We start from the raw sequence: 27,064 nt of genomic DNA, 5'->3' as shown, positions 1-27,064 counted from the left end.
AATAATGCGGAGTTTAAAAAAGAATCACCATTTAAATGGCAAACACAAGCAATCCAATACCTAGGTATTAGATAGATAATAAAAACTGGTGCAATATAAAAGTTCACCAGTACTGCATCATTTACTCAACATATGGAAGAAGATTCACGTAGAAAGAAAAAAAAACAAATTACCAATTACCAAAATTATTATTGATGCAATATTAACTAATCCCTTTCACAAGAGATAACCTTTCCTTTAGAGAATGGAAGACAAAAGGAATTAAAAGAATAGAAAATTGTTTTTTGGTAAATAATTTATTAACATTTGAACAAATGAAGTACAAGTATGGAATAACTCATGGTACAATGTTTGCATACCACCAACTGAAAGCCTACTTAAAGGACAAATGGGAAGCAAACTGAGATTAACAGAAGGAAGCAGCTTTGAATTTGTGATTACAGAAACAATGATAATAAAAAGATTTATAACAAACATGTACATCAAGTTGCAAGAGAAGGAAAATGATGAAATAAGCTAGAAACCCAAACAAAAGTGGGAAAAAGATTTAAACATAAAGATAAAATATTAAATATGGGAAAAGTTATGCTCTAGAACTATGAAAAATATAATAAACACAAGGTTACGCATGATACAATATAATTGGTTACACAGGCTATATATCACACCCCAAAAGTTAAATAAATGGGATCCAACATTATCAGATAGATGTTTTCGCTGCAAGAAGGAAATGGGAACAACAGTACATGTAATTTGGGCATGTGAGAAAGTGAAAAAGTTTTGGGAAGATCTAAATCTGTCATTAAATAAAATCACAAAAAGCAACATACCAAAAATTCCAAAGATCTTTCTTCTGAGTAATATAAGAAGTAAAGAATTAGGCCTCATACTGGATGAAATGTAAAAAAGATTTATTATGATAGCCTTAGCTGTATCAAAAAAATGTATAATGTCAACTTGGAAATCAGAAGAGAGCATGAGTATACAGCAATGGTACATGGAAATGAATAAATGTATTTCACTGGAAAAAATTACATATAATTTAAAAAATAAAGTCACATTATTTGAACAAATTTGGGAACTGTACATGGAACACAACAGAGAGGGCTTGCCTCGGACCTCCACCCCCTAAAATGATAAAATGATAAGAAGACAAAATGACCCGATCCAGTGTGTAAAAGTAGACGACACAATTTTCTTGTTTATTTTCATTGTGTGATGTCATTGTTTAATTGTTTTATTGTGTTGTTTATGTTGAACGTTTAATGGGTTTGGAGGGGGGGTGAGGAGGGAGGGAAGGTAGGGGGTAAAAAAAGGGGAGAAAATGCCACTGTGTATATTTAAGAGGGAAATGTTTGTATGTATTTTGATTGATATGGTTCATAGTGTGAAAAATTAAAAAATTTTAAAAAAAGAGATGATTTACCTACAAGGGATATCTGCAAGCTCTGTGGAGATGCCATCAATAATATCCCCACAAAGTCCTTCAAATAGAGCAAGTGAACTGATGTCAGCATCTTTTTTTAAAACCAAAAATAGACTTTATTCATAATATGCGTGTGCTGTAAGACCAACAGGTTTTGGGCAAACCAAAGTTGATGGTCTTCCAGCAGTTTTCGATGGCTGTCTCTGCCTGTAAATCAGACTGTCACACTGCTGCTGGGGAATGAACCATGACAAGGACCCTTGCATCCTTCTCCACATACTCATAGCAAATCTGCATTCTGCAAAGAGTTGGGCCACTGTCTCCTCTCCACCACAGTCATCTCAGGGTCAATGAGCATTGTGGGTGATGTTCTGGTTGTACAGGCAGGATCTCATTGGCAGGGCTCCTTTCACTGCCAGCCAGGCCAAGTCCTGGTTTTTGTTTGTGCACCCTGGCAATGAAGCATTCTACTAGATGACCGACTAGTATTTTTCAAACTGCCCCTGCCTAAACTCACATTCCACCTTAAGCAATCCCGATGCCAAAAGTGCTCTGTGATTGGTAAGGGGTTGTTTTTATTTTTCTATATTTTTATTAACATTGAAGTTTCACATAAAAAAATATAGAGTACAAATGGATATATGTTAAAAGTCAAAAAGATACATTACACTTAAATCATATAATTTCATCCAAGGTACTCCACATTCTCAATCAAACAAATGATTGCATTAATATTATTAAAAAAAAGATCTGAACTAGGGTTTCTCAACCTTTTTCTTTCCACTCACATACCACTTTAAGTATTCCCTATGCTGTGATTAGTAAGGGATTGCTTAAGGTGGTATGTGGGTGGAAAGAAAAGAGTTGAAAACCACTGATTCTAAACCCACTACCAAAATAGAAACTGTTTGGCTAAAAAAAAAGGAAAACTGAATTCTTATCAAAGTAATAAATTACCTCATTAGTCAACATCTTTACCTTCAGATCAAATCAACGATTATAGAGATTTCTTAAGCTATATGTGAGTGGGAAGGGAAGGATGAGACCCAATTGTCACTGAAATATTTTGCTTTAGAAAAATTGTAATTGGCCCATTTCCTTTGGAGTTATGAAACCACATAACAAGTCAATGAGGTATGATTAAAACTGTGGTTTTCAAACTTTTCCTTTCCACTCACATACCACCTTAAGCAATCCCTTATTAATCACATAGCACCTATGGCATAGGGATTGTGTGAGTTTAGGGGGGCAGTTTGAAAACCTCTGATGGTCTCCTCCGGGAGCCAGCCTACCATGTCCATCGAGTCCTCATCTCTCGGTATCTGCAAGATGCTCTGTGCTGATCACTGCCTTATGGCCTTCTAGCCAAAGGTGTTTGTCTGGAAAAAGTTTTTCACGAAGGATAGGTGGTGTAGCAAAGTCCAGCTGATTGGAACATTGCTCAGCAACATGGCCAGGACCATCCTTCAGCACACCTGGGACAGGTAGAAGCTCAGCACATAGTGGCACTTGGTGCCCTTGTATTTTGGTTTCACGCATAACCTGATACAATCATACACAAAGGTTGTCATCAGGATTAGGCTCCCATTGTCTGGTGACTTGTAAATAGTGACCCTTCCGACTCTCCATATTGGATCTCCTGTATATACTGGAAGATTGCTCCGATAACCACCAGGGTTGAGGTGCAGGAATGGGCACAATTGCACCACGTACAGCAGTACAGAGAGCACCTCACACCATATGATCAAGTTCTTCTCTGTTATTGAGAGGGAGCCACACCTACAGACCCAATTCAGATCTTCACGGACATCTTCAATACCTCACTGCAGTACTTCATCATTCCTGCAAGGGTCAAGAAAGCCACCATCAACTAGGTACTCAACAGGGCGACAATAACAGGCCTCAATCACTACCATGTGACACCGACCTCCATCATTTTGGAATATTTCGAGCGTCTGATGATGGAACACATCAAAGCACACCTCCCAGTTACTAGACCCATTTCAGTTCACCTTTAGAAGAAACTGTTGCGCAGACAATGCTATAGCCTTGTCCCTTCACGATGTCCTTACCCACCTAGAGGAAAACACCTCATATGCCAGGCTGCTATTCATCGATATCAACTTGTCATTTAATATGATCATTCCACAGAGATGGTGGAGAAGCTGTCCTCGATGGGACACAAAATCCCTCTCTGTAACTGGATTCTGGACTTCCTAATGGAAAGAGTACAGTCTGTCCAGATTGCTCTGGATTCTGGACTTCCTAATGGAAAGAGTACAGTCTGTCCAGATTGCTCTGCTCCTGTTCAATTATTGACACACAACTGCATCACCAGATCCATCTCCAACAATGTCATCAAGTTTGCAGATGACACAACAGCAGTTGGTCTCATTATCAACAATGATGAGTCACGCTACAAAGAAGAGGTGGAAAATATCATGGAATGGTGTGAATATAACAACCTGAGTCTCAGTGTGGACAACACAAAGGAGATGATTGTGGACATCAGGAGGACCAGGAACAACCACCCTCTATCACACATCGATAACTCTGTAGTGAAGAGAGTGGAGAGCACCATGTTCCTTGGAGTTCACTCAACTATTGACTTATTGTGAACACTCAACATCTTCTCACTTGACAGGAAGACCCAAGAACATCTGCACTTCCTGAGAAGACTGAAGCAGGCAAGGCTACTGGCCACCATTATATCAACCTTCTACAGGAACTCTATAGAGAGTGTCTTGGTCAGCTGCATCACAGTGTGGTATGTTGGCTGCAGAGAAATGGATTGGAGGTCAATCCACAGGACCATAAAGAGTGGCAGAGTCTCCCTCCTGGAATCTTCTTCCCTCTCATCACCGTGATCTACCAGTATCGTTGCCTGAGCAGGGATTGCAAAATCTTTGAGGACTCTTTCCACCCCACACACAGCATCTTTCAGCTCTTCTCATCGGGAAAGAGATGCAGGAGAACCAGAGCCAGCACCATCAGGCTGAGGAAAAGCTTCTTCCAAGGGCAGTGAGAATGCTGAGTGACCAAAGGAACTTTTCACAGTAAACAAACGAGATGCTCATATTCATGAAAAATATTTATTTGTATATATGAATATTTGTCCTGCATATGTATTGTGTGTCTGCAGGGTTTACACTGAAGACCGGAGAACACTGTTTCATCGGGTTGGACTTGTGCAATAAGCTTGACTTGAACTTCTGGTGGACCTTTGATAACTTCTCCGGCAAATTGTTGTTGCACCCCTCGGCCCCTCCAAACCAAATCCCCAACACCTTCAGGTCGTTGGATCTGACTGTGAAGGGGTTGGTGAAGCAGTCAACACCTCCACACCCCCTCCCCTCCCGTCCCCCCACCACCACTATGCTGCAGCTCAATTGGCTCAAACTTGGTGCATTGAAGAGGGTGGTGAATTTCATCAACCAACTGACCACCTTTTGAAGGACCTATCCACTTGCCCACCAAGTACAGGGTATTTTGGGTGTGGAAAGCATTCAAAACTCCTCCTTGCAGCAGTGCTAAATGGTATTGGCATGTTCTTTCTTTCACAGTCCATGGGATCTGACCAGGCCGATGTAAAATGGGACACATATGGTGAGAACCCATGGACTTGGATAAGAAGGAAGATGCCAATGGTCTTTCGAGCAGCTGCAACGAGTTTGGGGCGCTGCACCTGACGGTCGCACCAGCAGAGGGCGCTGACTCGCTTGTTCGGGTCCTCGGTGTCTACGCACAAACAGGCACGTACATGAGCCGAATGACTCCCCACCAAAACATTGTCGCATGCCGCCTCCACGCGCGGGCATGAATAACTTTTGTCGCTTGAATCGCCACCAACGAGCTCGTATTGGCCCCGTCCCAGAGGGGGCGTTGCAGCTCTTCCATGCAGCGCTTCGCATCGGCTGCGTGGGTGCACTGAGAGGCGCTTCGCCCGCCGAACTATGTCCTGCACGGAAAGGGTGAGCCGGCCCGGGGCGCGGACGGCTCCGAACGGTCGGCTCCTCGCTGAGCCGCGAAGCCGGCGCGGGGGCGGGAAGTGGCCGGCGATTGGCGCGGGGCTGGAGCAATCGGGCGGCGCGCGCTTGACATCTCGCCTCTCGGCGCCGGGCGGGCCAATGGGCGTGGAGGGCGAGCGACCGCGCGCCGGGGAGGGGGAACGAGATGCGCGGGGCGGCGCGGGCGACCTAGGAGCTGGCCCAGGCGGAGGAGGCGGAGGCATGGCGGCGGCGGCGGCCCCGCGCCCCTCGGTGGGCAAGCGCTTCCTGGGCGTCCTCGCCAGCCCCGCCGCGGGGCCCGAGCACCGGCCCGTCTCAGAGTGGGACTGGAGAGCGGGGACCATCAGAGCCGTTTCCCACAAGGATCGGGCGAATCCGGATTTGCTGGTGAGTGCGATTTGCCGCACGTGTTGCAATGAATGAACGAGATGGATGAGCGACCGGGGATCGGCCGGCACTTGGCAGGGAAGAGGATTTCCTGATGGAGGGTGAGGCTTCGAGGAGGGAAACAGGTGTTTGGGTTATTGCGAACTCCTTGAGAGTTTCCTCCTCCCCCCCGCCCCCTCCTCCTCCTCCCCCCCGCCCCCTCCTCCTCCTCCCCCCCGCCCCCTCCTCCTCCTCCCCCCCGCCCCCTCCTCCTCCTCCCCCCCGCCCCCTCCTCCTCCTCCCCCCCGCCCCCTCCTCCTCCTCCCCCCCGCCCCCTCCTCCTCCTCCCCCCCGCCCCCTCCTCCTCCTCCCCCCCCGCCCCCTCCTCCTCCTCCCCCCCCGCCCCCTCCTCCTCCTCCCCCCCGCCCCCTCCTCCTCCTCCCCCCCGCCCCCTCCTCCTCCTCCCCCCCGCCCCCTCCTCCTCCTCCCCCCCGCCCCCTCCTCCTCCTCCCCCCCGCCCCCTCCTCCTCCTCCCCCCCGCCCCCTCCTCCTCCTCCCCCCCGCCCCCTCCTCCTCCTCCCCCCCGCCCCCTCCTCCTCCTCCCCCCCGCCCCCTCCTCCTCCTCCCCCCCGCCCCCCTCCTCCTCCTCCCCCCCGCCCCCTCCTCCTCCTCCCCCCCGCCCCCTCCTCCTCCTCCCCCCCCGCCCCCTCCTCCTCCTCCCCCCCGCCCCCTCCTCCTCCTCCCCCCCGCCCCCTCCTCCTCCTCCCCCCCGCCCCCTCCTCCTCCTCCCCCCCGCCCCCTCCTCCTCCTCCCCCCCGCCCCCTCCTCCTCCTCCCCCCCGCCCCCTCCTCCTCCTCCCCCCCGCCCCCTCCTCCTCCTCCCCCCCGCCCCCTCCTCCTCCTCCCCCCCGCCCCCTCCTCCTCCTCCCCCCCGCCCCCTCCTCCTCCTCCCCCCCGCCCCCTCCTCCTCCTCCCCCCCGCCCCCTCCTCCTCCTCCCCCCCCGCCCCCTCCTCCTCCTCCCCCCCGCCCCCTCCTCCTCCTCCCCCCCGCCCCCTCCTCCTCCTCCCCCCCGCCCCCTCCTCCTCCTCCCCCCCGCCCCCTCCTCCTCCTCCCCCCCGCCCCCTCCTCCTCCTCCCCCCCGCCCCCTCCTCCTCCTCCCCCCCGCCCCCTCCTCCTCCTCCCCCCCGCCCCCTCCTCCTCCTCCCCCCCGCCCCCTCCTCCTCCTCCCCCCCGCCCCCTCCTCCTCCTCCCCCCGCCCCCTCCTCCTCCTCCCCCCGCCCCCTCCTCCTCCTCCCCCCGCCCCCTCCTCCTCCTCCCCCCGCCCCCTCCTCCTCCTCCCCCCCGCCCCCTCCTCCTCCTCCCCCCCGCCCCCTCCTCCTCCTCCCCCCGCCCCCTCCTCCTCCTCCCCCCGCCCCCTCCTCCTCCTCCCCCCGCCCCCTCCTCCTCCTCCCCCCGCCCCCTCCTCCTCCTCCCCCCGCCCCCTCCTCCTCCTCCCCCCGCCCCCTCCTCCTCCTCCCCCCGCCCCCTCCTCCTCCTCCCCCCGCCCCCTCCTCCTCCTCCCCCCGCCCCCTCCTCCTCCTCCCCCCGCCCCCTCCTCCTCCTCCCCCCGCCCCCTCCTCCTCCTCCCCCCCGCCCCCTCCTCCTCCTCCCCCCGCCCCCTCCTCCTCCTCCCCCCGCCCCCTCCTCCTCCTCCCCCCGCCCCCTCCTCCTCCTCCCCCCCGCCCCCTCCTCCTCCTCCCCCCGCCCCCCTCCTCCTCCTCCCCCCGCCCCCTCCTCCTCCTCCCCCCGCCCCCTCCTCCTCCTCCCCCCGCCCCCTCCTCCTCCTCCCCCCGCCCCCTCCTCCTCCTCCCCCCGCCCCCTCCTCCTCCTCCCCCCCGCCCCCTCCTCCTCCTCCCCCCGCCCCCTCCTCCTCCTCCCCCCGCCCCCTCCTCCTCCTCCCCCCGCCCCCTCCTCCTCCTCCTTGTTGCAGGGCTTAGGCGCCAAATGCAGGTGATGTCTCTACCTTTGCTACATTAAGGACATGGTTTGATCAGCTGACTGTCTCCTTTTACTGCTCAGTCCTGGGGGCCCCCTCGCCCGGGCTCGCCCCAGTTTCCCTTCATCCCCCTCTCTCCCCGGCTTCTGATCTGCGATTTGGGGTTATAATTTCCAATTGATTCATAAGGGGGGCAGGGGGAATAATCTTGGCTGATGACTTGTCTCTTCCCCACACCTCACCACAGGGTCAACCCCGATAAGGATCTTGAGACCTGCTTGGTTGTATATCTTTTAACTTTGTTCTATAAAATGCCCTGTTTGACCTGCCGAGTTTCTCCATTTTTTTGGGGTCATTTTATTTATACGTTACCCATTAAGGATGTGTGCTTTCTGTCTTACTTGCTTTGAGAGCGAGAACATGTCACTATCAAACCACTCCTTGTATGAAGTGTTTTATTAGCCTAAAAGCTGAAGGAAATGGTTTGATTGAAGATTACAGATGTGATGGGATGATTTAATAAACAGTCCTCCGATTTGGTATAATGTAAAGAGTTCTAGTGCAACACTACTCAGGGATTAATAATTAGCCAGCAATTCAGGGGACGTGCAGGTATGCAGCACCTTGTTCATATCCGGAATATTCACTGGCAGGTAAATCAGGGTGTCTGCAAACATTCGTGTTTTCCTCCTATTTGTTGCCAGGCTTTGGACTGTCTCCAGAGGTGAGTAAAAGGTCGATTGAAGGGTTGGGTGCTGAGATTTTTAAAGGTAGTGAAGGGGACATTGGAATTTAGGATTTAAAAAAAAATTCAGTTCATTGTGATTTGAAGACAGTTTAAAATTGCTCATTGCTGGTGTGAAATTGGAGACATTTAAAAAAAAACTTTGTAGATAATGAATCTTCTCTCTCCTTGACCAAGATGTGCTCCCTTGACTCTTATCTAACACCAGCATTGTCACTGACGCAGTTGATCTATTCTAATGAGTCCATTTTGTTTTCTTGTGGATGTTCCCAGAAGCTGCTTGAACTCCATTCTTTAGTTACTGAAGTTAGGAACTAATTGACTCTGCACTTGGCACTGTACTCCATTGCATGGGAGCTCAGCACCATTGAATGAAAGAGGCTGTACTGATTCTCTGCAAGAACCAGTCCCATTCTCCTGCTCCTTCTCTGCATCCTGCACTTATTTTGTTAAGTGAAGACCCATTGCCCTTCTCTTGTGTGCACCCAAAACATTAACTTTGTTCCTACTGTCTACCTGCTTGTTTCTTGTAGTTCTAATCTGTGCCCAAAATCTGTACATCAAAACGATACACTATTTTCTTTCTTTAATTCTGCAAGGCCCCCATTCAATTAGAAGAAAAAATTACATTTATTAGGCAATTTCATATCCTTAGGACATACTTTAGGCTTGAGGTACAGCTATTAAGATGTTGCAGAAAACCACTTTCCATCAGCCAAGCTCCCAGAAACACTAATGTGATTTCTTTCTTTGGAGATGTAAATGATGTCCAGGACACAGGAGATGCCTTATCTGCTCTGTCTTGCCGTTTGTTTACATCTGCTGCTCCCCTACTTCCATCTGATTAATTTTGCTAATGTTTATTCAGTGACTTTTTAAATAAAAAACCTTGTTGAAAGTTTGTGGGCACAGCATCCATTGCCTTTGAACTATATCTAACTATATCTAACAAACTGACCTTTGTGAGTTCGCAATGAGAAGTTTCTCCTCATCTTGGTCCTAAATGGGTTGCCCAGTGGTTCTCAACTTTTTTTCCCACTCACATGTCACCATCAACAATCCCTTACTAACCACGGAACACCTATGGCATAGAAAAGGATTTCTTGTGTAATGTGTAAGTCGAGGGAGGGTAAGAAGGTTGAGAACCACTGCTTTAGACTGTCTCCCCACGTTTTGGCCTTCCCCAACATTGGGAACATTTTTCCTGTCTATTCCTGTTAGAATTTTGTATGTCTCAACCAGATTACCTCTCATTCTTTTAAATTCCAAAGGCATATAGGAGGGCAGGGAATCACTACTGCCTCATAAACCACGAGCTGTATATTGCATTTGAGGCCTTGATGTTTAAGTGTTCTTTTCCTCTGATTGCCAAAGACGGTGGTAAATTTCATCTTGCGTTTCTGCTTGCCGAGAAATTCAACAATGACCTTCATCCTTGCAAGTGCAGAAATTAATCTATTTTGTATCTGCTTATAATGCCACACGAGTGCTGTTTTTAACCAATCAACCCAAACTCTGTGTAGACTGGTGTCTAGCAAGATTGAGACCCTGCTCCAACGCTTTTCTCTGCTTTTCTTACAGCACTTCTGCAAGAAGCTTGCAAATTCAGCAAGTTTCCCACTTGGGAGTAGCTTATGACAGGACAAATGGGGAAATATTAAACTTGTGCCCCTCCAATTCACTACCAGTCTCACTGAGCAGGTGATGCATACTTGGAAGGTAAGGTCCAAGTCCTGAAAGAGAAAATGCACCAAACACGGGTCCTTTACGAACCTACCCATCTAAACAACAACAAGGTCCACAATGAGAACCTGAAAATCCTGATGTACCTTGAAAGCCACCTCTCAATGAATGTTGTTAAGCACACATTTTGTTTTGTTCTGATCGTTGTATGTTTTTCATAGAGGCCTTCCATCTCCTCTTCCTAGGGTTTAAATGTTTCTTCAAAAAATTTGCCACTGGAATTTTCATCTTAATTTTTGTTGACTGGGCACAATCCTCTTGACTGAAGAAATGAGCAATTGTTAGATTTCTGTGGTTATGTTTATGCACTGACAATTCCAGAGATAGATGGCCATTGTTGAAACTTTGACTTCAAATTATTAATTTCTTTAATGGGTATTTCACAGATCACTTATTCCTGAAGACTGTTTCTGCAGGTGAAGAGAGAAGTATTCACAACCTATTTTTGGCCTCTGCTGACATCTGATGAGCACACACAGGCATTCTAAAAGGAGTTAAAAATGCTCTGTTTTGCATTGATCCAATCAATACAGAAAAGGTTCCCTTGCTCAAGGGAGCACAGAAATATTGTTAGAGCCCAGAGGATCCCCAATCCCAGCAGCAATAGATATTCACCAAGACAAATGGTTACTTAAACAAAAGTTACTTTTAATTATCTTTAAATATGAAAACAGAATCATACTTTAACATATCACTATTAATTTGCTTAACCTAACAACCCCCTTCTAATTCTGAGCACGTGTATGTAATGTCTGTGTAAGTTCAGAAAAGTTCTTTAATTCACAGCCCAATCTCTCTTCTCATTCCTCCAAGTTCACTGGTTGTAGGCAATTCTTATACTGTGCACAGAATTTAACATTTATAAAGTTCACCAGGCTTTGGTGCTTGAAAGGTACATGGTTACCGCTCAGGAAGGTTCTTGTTGGTTTTCAGAGAGAGATTTGTTGCAGGATCTCCACAACTGATTCCTTATTAATCAGCCACTTCAGTGTCCTGCTGACGAAACTTGCCCCTTCAAGGTTTTCCAGATGATAACCTCTTTTAGGTCACCACACAGTGCCTTTTTGTTTCTCTTATTCTAAGTGAAATATTAGACAGCCAGTCCTCTCTTGCATGAACCACAAGGGCTTTGACCAGGCTGAACAAAGCACTTACAACCTGTCTTTCAAATGGGGTTTGTTTGTTTGTTTGTGACCTACACTAAAACCTGCCCCAATTTATCTCCCAAAAACATATCTATATTCTGTCACAATATTGAACATTGAAAAATACCCACACTCTGTTTACTTAGACTCATTATAAAGAGTACATATGTTGCAAGTCAACGATAATTGAAATTGACTCCAAAAATTAATTGAAAAAAGGTGGGAGAGTAAAGAGCCAGACCCCTGTGCAAAGCTCCGTAGAACATTACATCACAGAAACAGGCCTCTTTCACTCTTTTAGTCTGTGCTGAACCAAACCATTTTTTTAAAACCTAGTCCAGGAGTAGCCAAACTTTTAATTTATAGTTTAGACATTTCAGCCCGCGAGTCTATGCTACCCAATTAACCTACCTTTCCAGTACCTACTGTGCTGTATGTCTAAATTAAAAATTAAAAGGTTGACCATCCTTGGCCTAGTCCCACTACTTGTACCCAGTCTTACCTCTCCCATTCATGTACCTGTCCTAATTCCTCTTAAATGTTAAAATTGAGCCTGCATTCATGACTTCAGCTGGAAGTTCATTCCACACTCTCACCACTCTGTCTAGTTTTCACCTCACCTACCCCAGTGGAAAAAACCTATCTACATTTACTCTGTCTGTCCTCATAATTTTCAATACCTCTATCAAATTTCCCCGCATTCTTCTATGCTCCAGGGAATAAAGTCCTAACCTGTTTAGCCTTTCCCCATACCTCAGTTTCTGAAGTCTGGACAACATTCTAGTAAATCTTTCTATCTTATTGATATCTTTCCTTTAGTTAGGTGACCAAAACTGCTGACAATACGCCAAATCACCAATATCTTGTACATTTTTAACATAACATCCCAACTCCTGTACTCCATACTTTGATTTATGAAGGCCAATATGGCAAAAGCTCTCTTTATAACTCTATCCACCTGTGACACCACTTTCAGGGAATTGTGTATTTGTTTTCCAAGATTCATCTGTTATACCGCACTCTTCAGTGCTCCACCATTAACTGTGTCTGCCCTTTCTATGTTTGTCCTTCCAAAATGCAACACCATCTGTATTACGTTCCATCAACCATTTTGCAGCCTGTTTTTCCAGCTGGTCCAGATTCTTCTGTAAGCTTTGAAAGCCTTATTTGCTGTCCACAACATGTCCAATCTCAGTATCATCTGCAAATTTGCTGATCTGGTTTACCACATTATTATCCAGATCATTGATATAGATGACAAACAACAATGGTCCCAGCACTGATCCTGAGACACCACTAGTCACAGGCCTCCAGTCTGAGAAGTAATCATCCACCACTACTCTCTGCCTTCTCCTGTCCAGCCATTGTCGAATCAAATTCACCATGAATGCCTAGTGTCTAAAACTTCCTGACTAACCTCCCATGTGGAACCTTTGTCAGATGCCTCCCTAAAGTCCATATAGACAACATCCACAACTTTTCCTTCCTTAATTTTCCTGATAATCTCCTCAAAACTCAATAAATAGGATAAACATGGCCTACCATGCACAAAGCTTTGTTGACTATCCCAAATCAGTTTCTGTCTACCCAAATAATTGAATATCCGATCTCTTAGAAGACTTTCCAATAATTTCCCTACATCAGGCACACCATCCTATAATTTCCATGGTTACTTTTGGAGCCTTTTTTTTAATCAATGGAACAACCTGAGCCATCCTCCACACCCGTGGCTAAGGACATTTTAAATATTTCTGCACTAGTCTCCCTTAAGGTCCAAGGGAATATCTTGTCAGGCCTTGGGGATTTAACCACCCTTATTTGCTTTAAGAGAGCAAGCACTTCCTCCTCTTTAATCTGTATGGGGTCCATGACCTCACTGCTTGTGTACCTTACTTTCCACAACTGTATCCTTTTCATGATTGAATACTGATGGGGGAAAAAAAATTTAAGATCCTAAAGCTGACTACTTAATCTTCAAGGGAACCAATTTTGTCCCTTTTGATCCTTTTGCTCCTAATATACCTGTAGAAACCCTTAGGATTTTCCTTCACATTGTCTGCCAAAGCAACTCGTCCTTTTGTTTTCCTGATTTCTTTCTTGAGGTTTTTCTTGTTTTTTTTAAATATTCCTCAAGTGCCTCATTTGCTCCATTTTGCCTATTATACAAATTTCTCTTCTTCCAAACCAGATCCCCAATATCCTCAAAAACCAACATTCCCTATGCCTTCTAACCTTGCCATTGATCCTGAAGGAACCTATAAGTTTTTTACTCTCAGAATTTCACCTTTGAAGGTCCTCCACTTAACTCACACGTACTTTTTCTCAAAATTTTATTTATATTTTTACAGACGCGTATTAGGTGTTGCAGGGGAACAATCCCCTTTTACAGGTCATTGTTTGCCAAGTCCTCCCTTTTTCCTCTCCCCTCATCCTTCATCCTTCCACTTCAACCTGGGTAAAAGCATAAAAATCAATTATTAAAATAATAATATAAATACATGAGGGTAAAAAAAAAAATGGGGGGAGCCGGCAGGACTTTCAAATTGTCTCCTTGTTCTCAGTATTATGGGGCTTGTGCGATCCTGTTATTCTTATTGAGAAAGGCCCTGGGAAGGCTAATCACACTTGTGTTTTGACATGTTGCAGGTATGGCTGCCACATCTCAACAAACGTGTCCTATCTCGTGCTTAAGTTGTAAGTAATTTTCTCCAGGGGGAACACAGCTCTGTACCTCTGTGCTCCATCATGCTGGCTTAGCTGAGAGTCAGATTTTCAGGTAACCATTATGCATTTCCTGGCCACGAATTGAATTTAATGTTTAGACGCTTTTGGACTCTCATCCATAATATCCCCCAGCAGGAACAGGGCTGGGTCCTGTGGATACTACACCCCTGTAAATTCTTTTCAAGATGTCCCCTAATTCTTCCCAGAAGGGTTTCATCTTTGTGCTTAGCTGCATAGAATATAGAAAAGTTCTTGTCTCTACACCACATCTAAAATACAATTCTGAGATTTCTTGTTTGACCTTGTGCAATTTTGCGACATAAGGTATAGCTGGTGCAAAAAAAATTGTATTGCGTCAGCCTATACCTGCTGTTAACTGCCTTCATGCTGTCCCAGCAGAAGTCAGACCAGCAGAAGTCAGACCAGCATCACACAGGAATTGTTGTTCCTCGATCTGACTCCCATCTTTGCTTCACTTTATGGAGACCCAGTATCAGGATCTTGTTTTGGAACAGGAGATGCATAGCTGAAATGAATTGAAAAGTGTGATTTCCCCCTTTGAATTAGAGCTTCCATGTAACTACACAGCGGCAGGCCCATCTTCTGTCCTTCACAGAAGATCTTAATTGAAGATAGCAGAAGAAGGTCTTGTTTGATAAGTCAAATTTGTGTTTTAATTGCTCGAATGACATAAGCTTTCCCTTCTCATAACAGTCCTCGGTACACTCTAGGATCTTGTTACCCATAGTCATACCGATTAATTTGTTCTGAGTTAGGGGCATTTTAGGGGACAATTGTACTTTTAACCCAATAATCTAGTTTTTTTTTGCCATGTTTGAATGATCTGCTTTAGTATCAAGGATTGCAGAGGGATTTGGGCTGCTTAGAAAAGTGGGCTGAAAAATGGCAGATGGAATTTAATGCTGATAAGTGTGAGGTGCTTCATTTTGGTAAGAAGAATCAGAACAGGACATACGTGGTAAATGGGAGAGCATTGAGGAATACAGAAGAGCAGAAAGATTTAGGAGTAACGGTACATCGTTCCCTGAAGGTAGAAACTCACGTGAATAGGGTGGTGAAGAAGGCTTTTAGTATGCTGGCCTTTATCAATCATTGCATGGAATATAGGAGTTGGGAGGTGATGTTGAGACTGTATAAGACGTTGGTGCGGCCTAATTTGGAGTTCTGTGTTCAGTTCTGGTCGCCTAATTATAGGAAGGATATAAACAGAGTGGAGAGAGTGCAGAGAAGGTTTACCAGAATGTTACCTGGGTTTAAGCATCTGGAGTATAGGGAGAGATTGGACAGATTAGGTCTTTATTCTTTGGAACGTAGAAGGTTGAGAGGGGATTTGATAGAAGTATTTAAGATTATGAAAGGGATAGACAGAGTGGATGTGGATAGACTATTTCCGTTAAGAGGAGGAAAGATTAAAACAAGAGGACATGAGTTAAGAATTAAGGGGCAGAGGTTTAGAGGTAACATGAGGGGGAACTTCTTTACTCAGAGAGTGGTAGACATGTGGAATGATCTTCCGGGAGAAATAGTGGTGGCGGAGTCAATTGTATTATTTAAGAAAAGGTTGGACAGGTATATGGATGAGAAGAAGATGGAGGGTTATGGGCATTGTGCAGGGAGGTGGGACTAGAGAGGGGTGTTTGGTTCGGTGCGGACTAGAAGGGCCTAATGGCCTGTTTCTGTGCTGTAAATTGTTGTTATGTTATGTTAGTATCGGGTTGTCATCTTTTTGCGTTATTAACTTGGTATCCCATTTGTAAATAATTTCTCCTGCTATCCGTTTAGACCAATTTCTGCCCAGGTGGGTAAACTGTCTACCTCAAAGAACAAGGCGATAAACCCTGCCTGGGCTGTCCAATGATCATTTTTTTTAAAGTCTGGGAGCCCCATTCCTCCCTGGCGATGGTCCCAGGCCAATTTTTCCATTGAGATTCTGGCTACATTATTCTTACACAGAAATTGTATGATTTAAAAAAAACTCTGGGCAGTGGTCTAGGCAAAGATTGAAAATAGTATCCCTTGGCATCATGTTCATTTTAATGCAGTTAACCCTGCCCATCAGCGTGATGGGCAGGTGCATCCACCTGTGTAGGTCCTCCTCACTATTTCCAAGTGGGCGAGATGGTTCAATTTATATAGATTTTGTAAGTTCTTATCTATCCATATTCCCAAATATTTCATCCCCTTTTGAGGCCACTTAAATTTACTCTCCCGTTGGTATTTCTCATGCTCCCTTTTGTTAGCGGCATTATTTCACTCTTGCTGTAATTAATTTTATATCCTGTGATTTTGCCATAGTCCTGCAGTATAGTCTGCAACCTGGCCAATGACCCTACTGGCTTTGTCAAATATATCAAAACATCATCTGCAAACAAATTAATTTTTTTTTTCCAGCCCCACTCTAAACCCTTTGGTGCTTGGATCCCTGCGAATGACTTCTGCTAATGGTTCAATAACCAATGTGAATAGAGCAGAGGATAGCGAGCAACCCTGTATACTAGATCTGGTCAGTGGGAAGGCTGGAGGTGACTGTCCATTAGTGACAACTTTTGCTTTGGGTTTGTGGTACAATGCTTTAACCCAATTTATGAATGCATATCCAAACCCAAATTTTTCCAGCACTTTCACCAAAAAAAAATCCCATTCCAGTCTATCAAAGCCTTTCTCAGCGTTGAGTGACAAAGTTGTACTTGGATCCATCCTTGACTGTGCCAGGTATATTAAGGAGCCTTCTTATATTGTCTACCAATTGCCTTTTCTGCGCAAACCCCATTTGATCTGGATTTACTAATTTTGGTAAATACTGACCCAATCTATTTGCCATAGCTTTAGCTATTGTTTTATAATCTGTATTCAAAAGTGAGATTGGTCTATGAGGATGGCTTTAGTGGGTCCTTATTCTTTTGGGGAATTACTGTAATTATTGTCATCGAAAAAGACTTTGGGAGGATATGGGACTCAGCCGCGTGTTCCACCCTAAATAGTGGCAGTAACAGGTCCTTGAATTCTAAATAAAACTCGGGAGAGAACCCGTTCTTCCCCAGAGATCTATTGGTCTGCAGCAAGCTCAATGTGTTTTATTATTTCTTCCTCCGAGAAGGGAGTATCTAACCCCTCCTGCTCCTCAGATTCTAAATTTGTCATTTCCAAGTTGGACAAGAATTCCTCCATTTTGTCCAAACCCCACTTTGATTCAGATTTATATAATTTATATATATATATGTTTATAATATGTTTATATTTATATATGTTTATAAGAAATCCTGTCTGACCCTGATTGAATTGTGCTAATTGTCCTTGCAGTTTCCTCTGCTCTCAGCTGCCAGGCCAATACCTTATGGGCTCTTTCCTCTAGCTTATAGTACCTTTGCTTGGATCTTAATATTACTTTTTCCATTTTGTATGTTTGCAAAGAGTTGTACCTGAGTTTTTAAATTATTATTGTCGTGTACTTTCCCTCAGAACCTGATCTTTGGTAGTCCTTTTTCAATTGAGTTTTCTCTTGTTCCAATTCATTGACCTCCCTCATATGCTCTCTTATAATACAATCCAATTATTTGTCCTCTCAGATAAGCTTTTAATGTATCCCATAGCAGAAATTTATTGGCAGTAAAGGCACAGTTTCATAAAACATTATTTTTTTCTGTAACATAACTGCAAAACTTTTTTTCAATAGCAGCGGGTTAAGGTGCCACCTATATGCTATGACTTGTTTATCTGGCATGACAAAAGTTACAATCAAAGGTGAATTATCTGATAATAGCCTTGCTGTGCATTCAGTTTCTACCCTCTAGCTGAGGAGAGGCATGAAACAAGTCAATATTAGTGTAAGGGTTGTGCTATTTTGAGTAGAAAGAGTAATCCCTCTCCCTTGATGCCATCATCTCCAACCATCCACCAGATTTAACTCTTTAATGAAGGGCAGGGTTGCTTTTGCTGCATTAGCTCTTGTCACTTTCTTGGTCCATTACAAGATCCAGGCAAAAATTGAAGTCCCCTCTAATTAAGACATTTTCCTGTCTGTCCGCCAATTACAAAAGGACATTTTGTATAAATTTTTTGTCGTCAAAATTAGGGGTGTATATATTCATGAATGTCCAAGGTTCAGAACATATATGACATATATGTACCATTACAACTCTACCCTGACTGTGCTTTTAATCTTTACTGGAATGTTTTTCCCTATTAAAATAGCTACTCCCCTGGCCTTTGAGCTAAAGGAGGACGCTATCACTTGTCCCACCCAAATTCTTTCAAGTTTTTGATGTTCACTATTCGTAAAGTGGATCTCCTGTTAAAAGTTCACATCTACCTTCATTGTTTTAACATATGCCAAGACTATTTCCTCTTCACCTTTCCATTTAAGCCATTAACATTGAAACTCAAAAATATAATTGTTTCATCCATTGCCCCAGCTCTTTTACCTGTGAGTGCTTCCCTTTACCTCTCTCACAAAATACTTTCCTTTTGCCCAGTCCAAAGTTACCTTTTTGGTCCTGCCGGCCATGTATAAAGTAAATCCAAGGAAATTAAGACAAAAAGTTTTTTTTAAAAATACCACCCAAACAGGTAATATATAGCCCTTACACCTTTCCCCCCCCCAAACCTAACCTAACCCTCTTCCCCATGACACCAATTCTAAACCTCTTGGCATCACTGCCTTTCTCATCCAGGGGTGTGCCCCTTGCACCTTTCTTCAATGCTTTTCAACCTTCTCAGTTGCTCTGGAGCTCACAATGAACATTTTTTTTATGACATTTACTTTTGTTAAACAAAGTATAATATTTGCTTTAGTTGTATTTACATTATATACAAACAACTTTATACTTAGCTGTTAGCCTAGAATCCCTTCTCTCCCCATCTCCCTTGGGGTTTTTTTTGAATGGGAGACAAAGTATTAACATATTCCAATGCCTCTTCAGGCTCAGTAAAAAATTTCCTCCCTCCCCTTGCCCAGAATATTTTCAGGGTTGATGAATATAATAAAGTTGATGCAATTTCCTTGTTTCTTAACATTTTCTTGACTAAATCTTTACATTTTTTAAGGAGAGACGTAGTGACATCTGGATAGAAGAGGACTTTTCCCCGCCCTCGTATTCCACAGGGCCGCCCCTTTCTCTTGCTCCCAGAGCCCCTGCCTGTAAGATTTTTTTCCCTATCTTCAAATGTGGCCAATCAGATCAGGACAGATTGGGCTTTCTGTCGCAGACCTGGTTTTGGAAGGGGAGAGTGACTAGCCTTTTATATTTGGAGGGCCCCCCTCCATTCTCTCCCTCCCCAATAATTTTGGGATCCATTCCCTAAAGAATGCTATTGGATCCCTCCCTTCTCTCTACTCTTTCACCCCTACTATTTATTATTTCTTTTGCTAATGTTCTCAAGGGTATCTAGTCTATCCCATGTTTTCTTTCTCCCTTGCTCAGATTTCCCTTTTATTTTCTAATTTCTCCATGTTACCTTCCATCCTTTTCTCTACTGCAGTCACTCTTCCTAACAATTCTCCCACAGCTTTCCTAACTTTTCCCAGCTCCATTGATAAATCTCTTAAAACTTTTATTCTGTTTTCTGAAGCCTCTTTTACTGTTTTCCTTCATCACTTTAATGTTTTTCCATAGAAGGCCTCCTGTCCTTCTTTTCCTCTCTCTCTTCTGTATCTTTTCCTTGTGTCTGTCTGCAAAGTCAGGTTATACATTTTGACCGCGCTACAACTGCCCGACACCATCACTGCTGGGTCAGAGTCATCCCCGCCATTGCTGGAGCATCACTGCTGCACCTGGGACTTGCTTCTCTCTGCGGCCAAGTGTAAGTCTATGATGCTATTTGCACCTTTTCTTGCTCTCGGCTCTCTTGGCGTTGAGCCTTGAATGCTCACGCTTTCCTTTGACCCTCCATCGATCCCCGTGCTGGTGGTGCCCGCGGCCCTCTTCCCCCTCAGCGTGTGGGGCTCACAGCGCCTGCATTTTCCTCTGACACTGCCCGCCTGCTTGGCTCTTCTTCCTCAAGGCCTCTGGGGGATGAACTTTCCTCAGCTTTCGCAGGAAGTAGAGGCGCTGCTGGGATTCTGTGGAGTTTGTGTTAAGCGATCAGGTGCCTCCCAGAGTTCAGCTCTAGCTCCAATTCCTTAACTCGGCTTGTCAGGAGCTGCAGCTGGATGCACTTCTCACAGAAAAGTCGTCAGTGTACTGCTGGCTTCCCTGATGACCCACATTTTGCAGAGCATTCGTCTGCCTTGGCTGCCATTCCCACCATCTATGACTAGATGAACAAAAAACCTGTGCCTACCTGCTGAATCCTTTTTGTTCGTCGAATAGGGTGGTCCTTTCTGATTTCAACTCCGGACTATTCCTTGCCTCTCATGTTCTCGCCGAAGCCTGTGGAGGCAAAGCCTTACCACTCTGATGATGACCACTCTCTCTCCTTTGTTTTCAGCTGTTGAACTAGATTGCTGATGAACCTAATAAACTCTAAGAGGGTAGTAACATTGCAAACAACCCTGAAATGTATTTGGCAATTATTTTACTAGTCAAGGAGAAATGCATTGCTTGGGAGACAAATCAATTCTTGCAGTGTATGTACAAGTCAAGTCGTGTTTATTTGCTTTTCATACCATGAACCTTGCAGTGTACAGTGAAAACTAGTTAGTGTTTCTTCGGACAGTGGAGCTGGTTATTTACATGGATAAATGACCTCAGAAACAATTTTTATAAATATAAATAACATTACTTATTGAATATCATGTTACATATGCTCGTTGTGAGTCACTGGTGTTCAGAAGCCTCACGGCTTGGGGCAAAAAGTTATTTCGTAATCTGGTCATGATGACCCAGGGTACCTCTTCCTGGATGGCAGGATATACCAAGGATAAGATATATGTAAACATTTTTGTTGCTGTAGTTTGCTGCAAATATTTTTTTATATTATGGAAATTAGCTATATAATTTAAAAGTATGATTGTCAGTCTACTCAGTGTTACTGATGTTGCAATGATAAATCTCAAATAAATGTCCAAAATTTTTTTTAGAACCATTGGACACAGTTAACTTAGTTATTCACGGCTTGAGTACTTTGTTTTTAATGGATAACTTGAACTTTAGACAAGGATGATCGATGAGTTCTATTGTTTCTTGCTTTACTACAGATCTTTTTGGAGTTTGACGATAATTTGTGTCAATGGATAAAACTTCATGATGAGGCGCTGAAGGTCTTCCTGATTGAAGAGGAGTTAGCCTTGGCTGAAAGGAAGACTGAAGAATCTTCGGATGACATGCAGTGGCCTGTATTGGTATGAAGAACTCTTTGTATTTATTATAATGTAGAAAACAAGCACACCTTTACAATCCTCAAGTATGCTCTACCAATGAAGATTATATCTGGTCCTGTGTTTTAACACTACATTCTCACTCTCCTTGTATATTTCTAAACTATTGATCCCAGTCTTGAGTATACTCTCAATATTTGCTTTCCTTTGAAACTGGAGGCTTCTTAGGATTTGCAGTCTTTAAAATAATTTTTCATTTACTGAGCAATTTTAAGGTAAGCACATGAAGAAAATCTTATGTACAATAAAACCCTGGTATCCAGCACCTATGGGGATTGGTAAATGCTGGATGTGCATTTTCCGGTTGCTTGAAACTTTTACAATGCTTAACTATTACATCTGCATTAAGAATAAATAGTTTAAGAGCAAAGACAGAAATATTTTTTTTGCAAACTTTTTTTATTGAAAAATTATTGGTAAACATACAAATACAACAACATTTATTTATATATATATATATATATATATATATATATATGAAAATAAAAAGAAAAAAAAGAAATGAAACCCGACCCCCTCCCACCCCTTCAGCCAGCTCTCTTGAGAGCCAAAGAAATATATATGAAAAAAAACTAAAAAAAGAATAAAATAAATCAAAGTACCTCTAAATGTATATATTCCAAATATAATGACCACTTATTAACAAAAAAAAATAATTATCATGCAAAACATAGGTAATTTTATCCATAACAATAGACGCTTTCATTTCATTATGTCATCTCATTATACTAATCACTATTATCTTTCCAAGTACTTGCTATACATTTTCGAGCTACGGACAATGCTAAATATACAAATGCGATTTGAAATTTATCCAACCCCAATCCCTTTAAAGGAATCACATAACCCAGTGAAAAAACAAGTGGATCTAATGGTAACTTAATCTTATACAATTTTTCCAAAATTGACTTAATTTCTTCCCAAAATGGTTGTACATGCATACAAGACCAAACAGCCTGTAAAAAAAAAAAGTTCCAACACATGTACCACATCTAAAACAGGAATCTGAATTACTAAAGCCATATTTTTTCAATTTCTCAGGAGTTAAATATAACTGATGCAAAAAAATTATAATTAACCATTCCATATCGTGCATTTGTCAATTTAGTAACAACTATTGTGACATATATCCATCCAATAATCTTCAAGAAAAACAAAAGTTGAATCATTTTCCCATTTAAACTTAGATTTTTCCCATTCCGAATTATCCATATTATCTTGTAATACTTGATACATAACAGAAATATAACCCCTTTTAGGCATTGAAGAAATCAGACTCAAACTCCGACAATACAGCTAAAATCATCTCTCTACCATACATTTTTTTTTTACCAATGATCCAAGTTGATAATAAACAAATAAAGAATTTTCGGAAGTATCAAAACGTTCTTTCAATTGAGTAAAAGAAAGAAATTGACCTTCTACAAAACAATCCTGCAATATTTTTATACCCTTAAAATCCCAATTCTTTAAATGACTATTAAACAATGAAAAAGGAATAAGCTGATTATTATATAATGGTGTTAAAATAGATAATTTACCTTTTGATCCTATAATCTTATTTTTTTTTGTCCATAACATCAACAGATGTTTTTAATATCGGCACTTTATACTCCCGTAATAAATCTATATTCCACCGAAATATAAATTGATGTACTGCAGTTTCAGAAATACATGCCATCTCAACTTTAGCCCAACTTGGAGATTGATCCAATTCCATCAAACCACTAATAAATTTAAGTTGGGCTACCTCATAATAATTCTGAAAATGAGGTAATCACAATCCACCTAATGTGTACTTCCAAGTAAGCTTATTTAGTGCTACCCTTGGTAATTTACCTTTCCATAAAAATTCCCTAGTAGTTTTGTTTAAATCCTGGAAAAAGTTCCTTGTAAGAAAACATGGTATTGATTGAAACAAATATTGAATACGTGGAAAAATATTCATTTTAATACAATTAACCCGGCCAATTAAAGTTAATGGAACAGCTTTCCACTTAATTAAGTCTGCTTTTATCTTTTTCAATAATGGAACATAATTTATATAAAGATTGATATTCATTATTCACAATTATTCCTAAATATTTAATTTTATCTGTCCATTTCAAGTTAATAACATTTTTATAAACTGAATAATCTCCTTCACCTACCGGTAAAAATTCACTTTTATACTAATTAACTTTATACCCAGATAGTGATCCATACTGTAATAAACATTCCCATTAATGCGGCAAAGATTGTTCCGGATTTGTTAAGTATATCAAAACATCATCTGCAAATAAATTAACCTTATACTCTTCATCCAAAACTCTCATCCCTTGTATCTGCTCATTTTGCCGTACGAATTGAGCTAACGGTTCAATGACCAACACAAATAGGGCTGGTGACAATGGACAACCCTGTGGAGTAGAATGTGTTAATTTAAATGATGACGAAATCTGTCCATTTGTCATCACCCTAGCAGTCGGGTTTGTATATAAAGATCTAACCCAGCCAATAAAAAAAAGGGCCAAATTTAAACTTTTCCAGGATATTAAATAAAAAAAATTCCATTCGACCCTATCAAAAGCTTTTTCCGCATCAAGTTGGGCTGCCGTCGGTATGCATTGGTCAAACTAATTAGTCGAAGAATATTATCTGAAGGATATCTATTTTTAATAAAACCTGTTTGATTGATATGTATCAATTTAGGTAAATATTTAGCAAGCCGATTTGCTAACAATTTAACTATTATTAAAGGAGAGAAATACTGTACTTCACTGAACAAACTTCAATTATATGAACTTTAAATCATTTTGCTCTTTTTTAAGTTGCATGCTTTGAAAATTTTAATGGTCTCTGCACCAGCAGGTTCCTCCACCTCAACAGAGCCACCCGAAAGACAAACAATAACATTTTAGATAATTAACCTCCCCCCTTCTCCCTTGTTTACTGATAAAGCCTCTGACTGGGGCAACTTTCAATAAGCAAGGACGAGACATTTTAAGAGAGTCACCCCAGTAAGATCCATGATGGCGGCGAAGGGCTTGTAGGGTGATCCAAGAACTCCCCAAGAAAAAAAGAATGGAATGAAGGATAGATACAAGAAGATCCCCTAAAATAAAAAGACCCCTAAAAGAAGGAAGACCATCAAGAATACGAATAGAAGAGAAAGAAAAAAAGATGGGAAAAAGAACGAAGAGGCAAGATGGGGAAGAGACTCGCTGCATGGTGGAGGTGCAGAGGCCAACCCGGGGCCTAGCGGGATGTCAGCAGCAGTGGCAGTGACAATGGAGCCACGAAGCTTCCCAAGGGAATGGAACTCACCTGGGTGGGGGGTGGGGGAGAGAGAGAGAGAGAGAGAGACAGGATGGCCCTGATAAGGGTGGATCCCGAGGGGGCCAGGGGAAGGATGCAACCGAAGCGGTGAGAGTGCTGTCGGGTGCGGAGGCCAGAGGTCGCAGGGGCTTAGCTGAGGAGGAGCTGACAGTGACGCAGGCAAAGACAGGAGTGGACAGTTCGTGGGCAGAGACAGGAGCGCTGTCGAGTCTGGGAGATTTAGGGACCTGAGGTCAGGGGAGTCAAGTTGAAGTGGAGTCAGCGGCAACGCTGGTGGTGGCAGAATGAAAGACCCCATCGACTGGAAGAATAAGTAGTGTTGAAGACGAGGACTTACCAGGTAAGGCAGCTCCAACCGGCAGGCATGAAGAGATGGGTCCTAGGCATCAGAGGGAGTTCGAGGTGTTGGGCCTGGAGGGCTCCAGGAGCAGTGCGACCAGGGGATTTGGTGGGAAAATAATGGGGCAGGAGGTGGAGGAAGAAGAAGAATGAGGGAGTAAAAGAAGGACACTACAGGGAGGTGAAAGACAGATAGGGGGCAGAGGGCCTGATGCCTTTTTCCAAAGAGATACTGGAGGCCATTGGCCAGATAAAGAAATTTGAAGACACTGGTGTCAGGGCAGGGAGCAATCAAAGAAAGGCTGGATATCATGACAGAAAGGGTATCTGAAACGGAAGAGAGAATTGAGAGAGTGAAAAAGATTGGATAGGAGAGAGAGAGAAAAATGGATGGGTGGGTAAGGATGTGGGAGAAGATAAATACCTTAGAAAACATTAGGAATATGGTAAAAATTGTGGAGGTAAAAGAGGGTAAGGAGAAGAGAGACATGGAGTTCCTGAAAAAGTGGATCCCAGATATACTGGGGCGGGAACAAAATGGAAATAATATAAAAATAAAATGGGCCCACAGATCTCTTACCACCTCCTGAGACCAAACCAACGGCCATTCTCTATCCTGGTAAGGCTCCTTGGCTACCAGGATGGAGAAGATTTTATGGGCGGCGGATGGTGGGGGGGGGGGGGGTGGGGGTGGGGGGGTGGGCCTGGTGGAATGTAGCACTATTGAAATGCAGGAGTGAATTTGACCCAATTAAAAAGAGCCTTAAACTAAAAGGAATAGAGCTTACCTTCCTTCACCTGACAACGCTGAACTTAGTAAGGGCAGGAGGGGAAAGAAAGTTTTTAAGGATCCAAGGGAGGCAATGGACTTGGTAAGAACCCTGCCATCACTTTGGGAAGAGTGAATCGGGAAAGATGGACTGTAAATATTGTAATTATGAGGAATATGTGGGGGAGGGGTGGGGAATATGGTTTTTCATAATGTTTATGTTTAAAGATGATTGTATATTAGAAAAGAGAATGAATACAGTGAGGTAAAGGAAAGGAAGGGAGGTACAATTTTGGTAGATGGGTGCATTGGGCACGTCTCAAAATGGCAGGATGGATTGGCACCAATAGTTTGGTTATTGGTGCGGGGGGGGGGGTTGTAAAGATAAACTGGGAGGGGGAATTTATGGGGTGCTTTTTGTTTTGCTGTTGAGGTAATTGACAGTACTTTCAGTTGTATGGGTTGGGGGGGTGGGGGGGAGAGATAAATATAGACTATGTTACCTGAATGTTTAAAAAAAAGATGTTTGTTTGACGAGTCTATGAAAATTAAAATTAAATATTAAAAAAAAAAGTCACCCTACTGGTGAGTGGCATCAACCAGCTCTTCATCCTGGGCAATGCTATTTGCTCTTTCATACAACTTTATTCAAACAGCTGCTACGAGCAAAGTGCATCCAAGGTACTCAACTGGCTGAATATTTGCTCTCATCTCACCAAAAGTTTAGGAGAACATTTACTTTTACAATTTTAAACTTGTGTATTTTTTTTACCTATTAATTTTTTTTGTGCCAGTTGTTTGAATTCTGGATACCAGGGGTTTTACTGTATAAACAAAAAATACTTCAGCCACTTAGCAGGTGAGGCAGGATGTGCAGAATAGGTACAGGATCTTTGACCATAAACATAGCATTTTTCTGGTTTTATTATTAAAGGAATTGCTCATCTTGTGACTAAATAGGTAAATCTTGTATGCCTGCAAGTGATCACCTCATTCTTCTAAACTCCATTCACCTCAGGCTAATTTGACTCTGCCTGTGCTTGTCAGGCAACCTCTCTCTTTCGTGGTACTATTCACACTGTACTGACTCTGTATGCTGGTTCCAAAATTACACTGTATCCCAAGTGAGTTCTCGGGAGAGCACATTACGATTTCAGCTTGCTTTTGAACT

General features: G+C 43.4%; 1 protein-coding gene across 5 annotated transcripts in view; it reads left to right on the top strand.

Annotated features, from left to right (window-relative positions):
• Positions 1 to 3,898: 3,898 nt before the first annotated feature.
• Positions 3,899 to 27,064, top strand: part of LOC138757027 (lysine-specific demethylase 3A-like) — a 107,177-nt gene continuing 84,011 nt past the window's right edge. The window contains exons 1-2 of one of the 5 annotated variants that reach the window (XM_069923640.1): positions 3,899 to 4,482; positions 21,288 to 21,431. In XM_069923640.1, the coding sequence (XP_069779741.1) occupies positions 21,414 to 21,431 (18 nt within the window). In that variant the 5' untranslated portion in view covers positions 3,899 to 4,482; positions 21,288 to 21,413. The other 4 variants (XM_069923637.1, XM_069923636.1, XM_069923638.1 and 1 more) reach the window with 4 other exon arrangements.

The sequence above is a fragment of the Narcine bancroftii genome, chromosome 3 (assembly GCF_036971445.1).
Source record: "Narcine bancroftii isolate sNarBan1 chromosome 3, sNarBan1.hap1, whole genome shotgun sequence".
In the NCBI taxonomy this organism is placed as follows: domain Eukaryota; kingdom Metazoa; phylum Chordata; class Chondrichthyes; order Torpediniformes; family Narcinidae; genus Narcine; species Narcine bancroftii.
The sequence above is the reverse complement of the archived record's forward strand: the minus strand, read 5'-3'. Positions and strand labels throughout refer to the sequence as shown.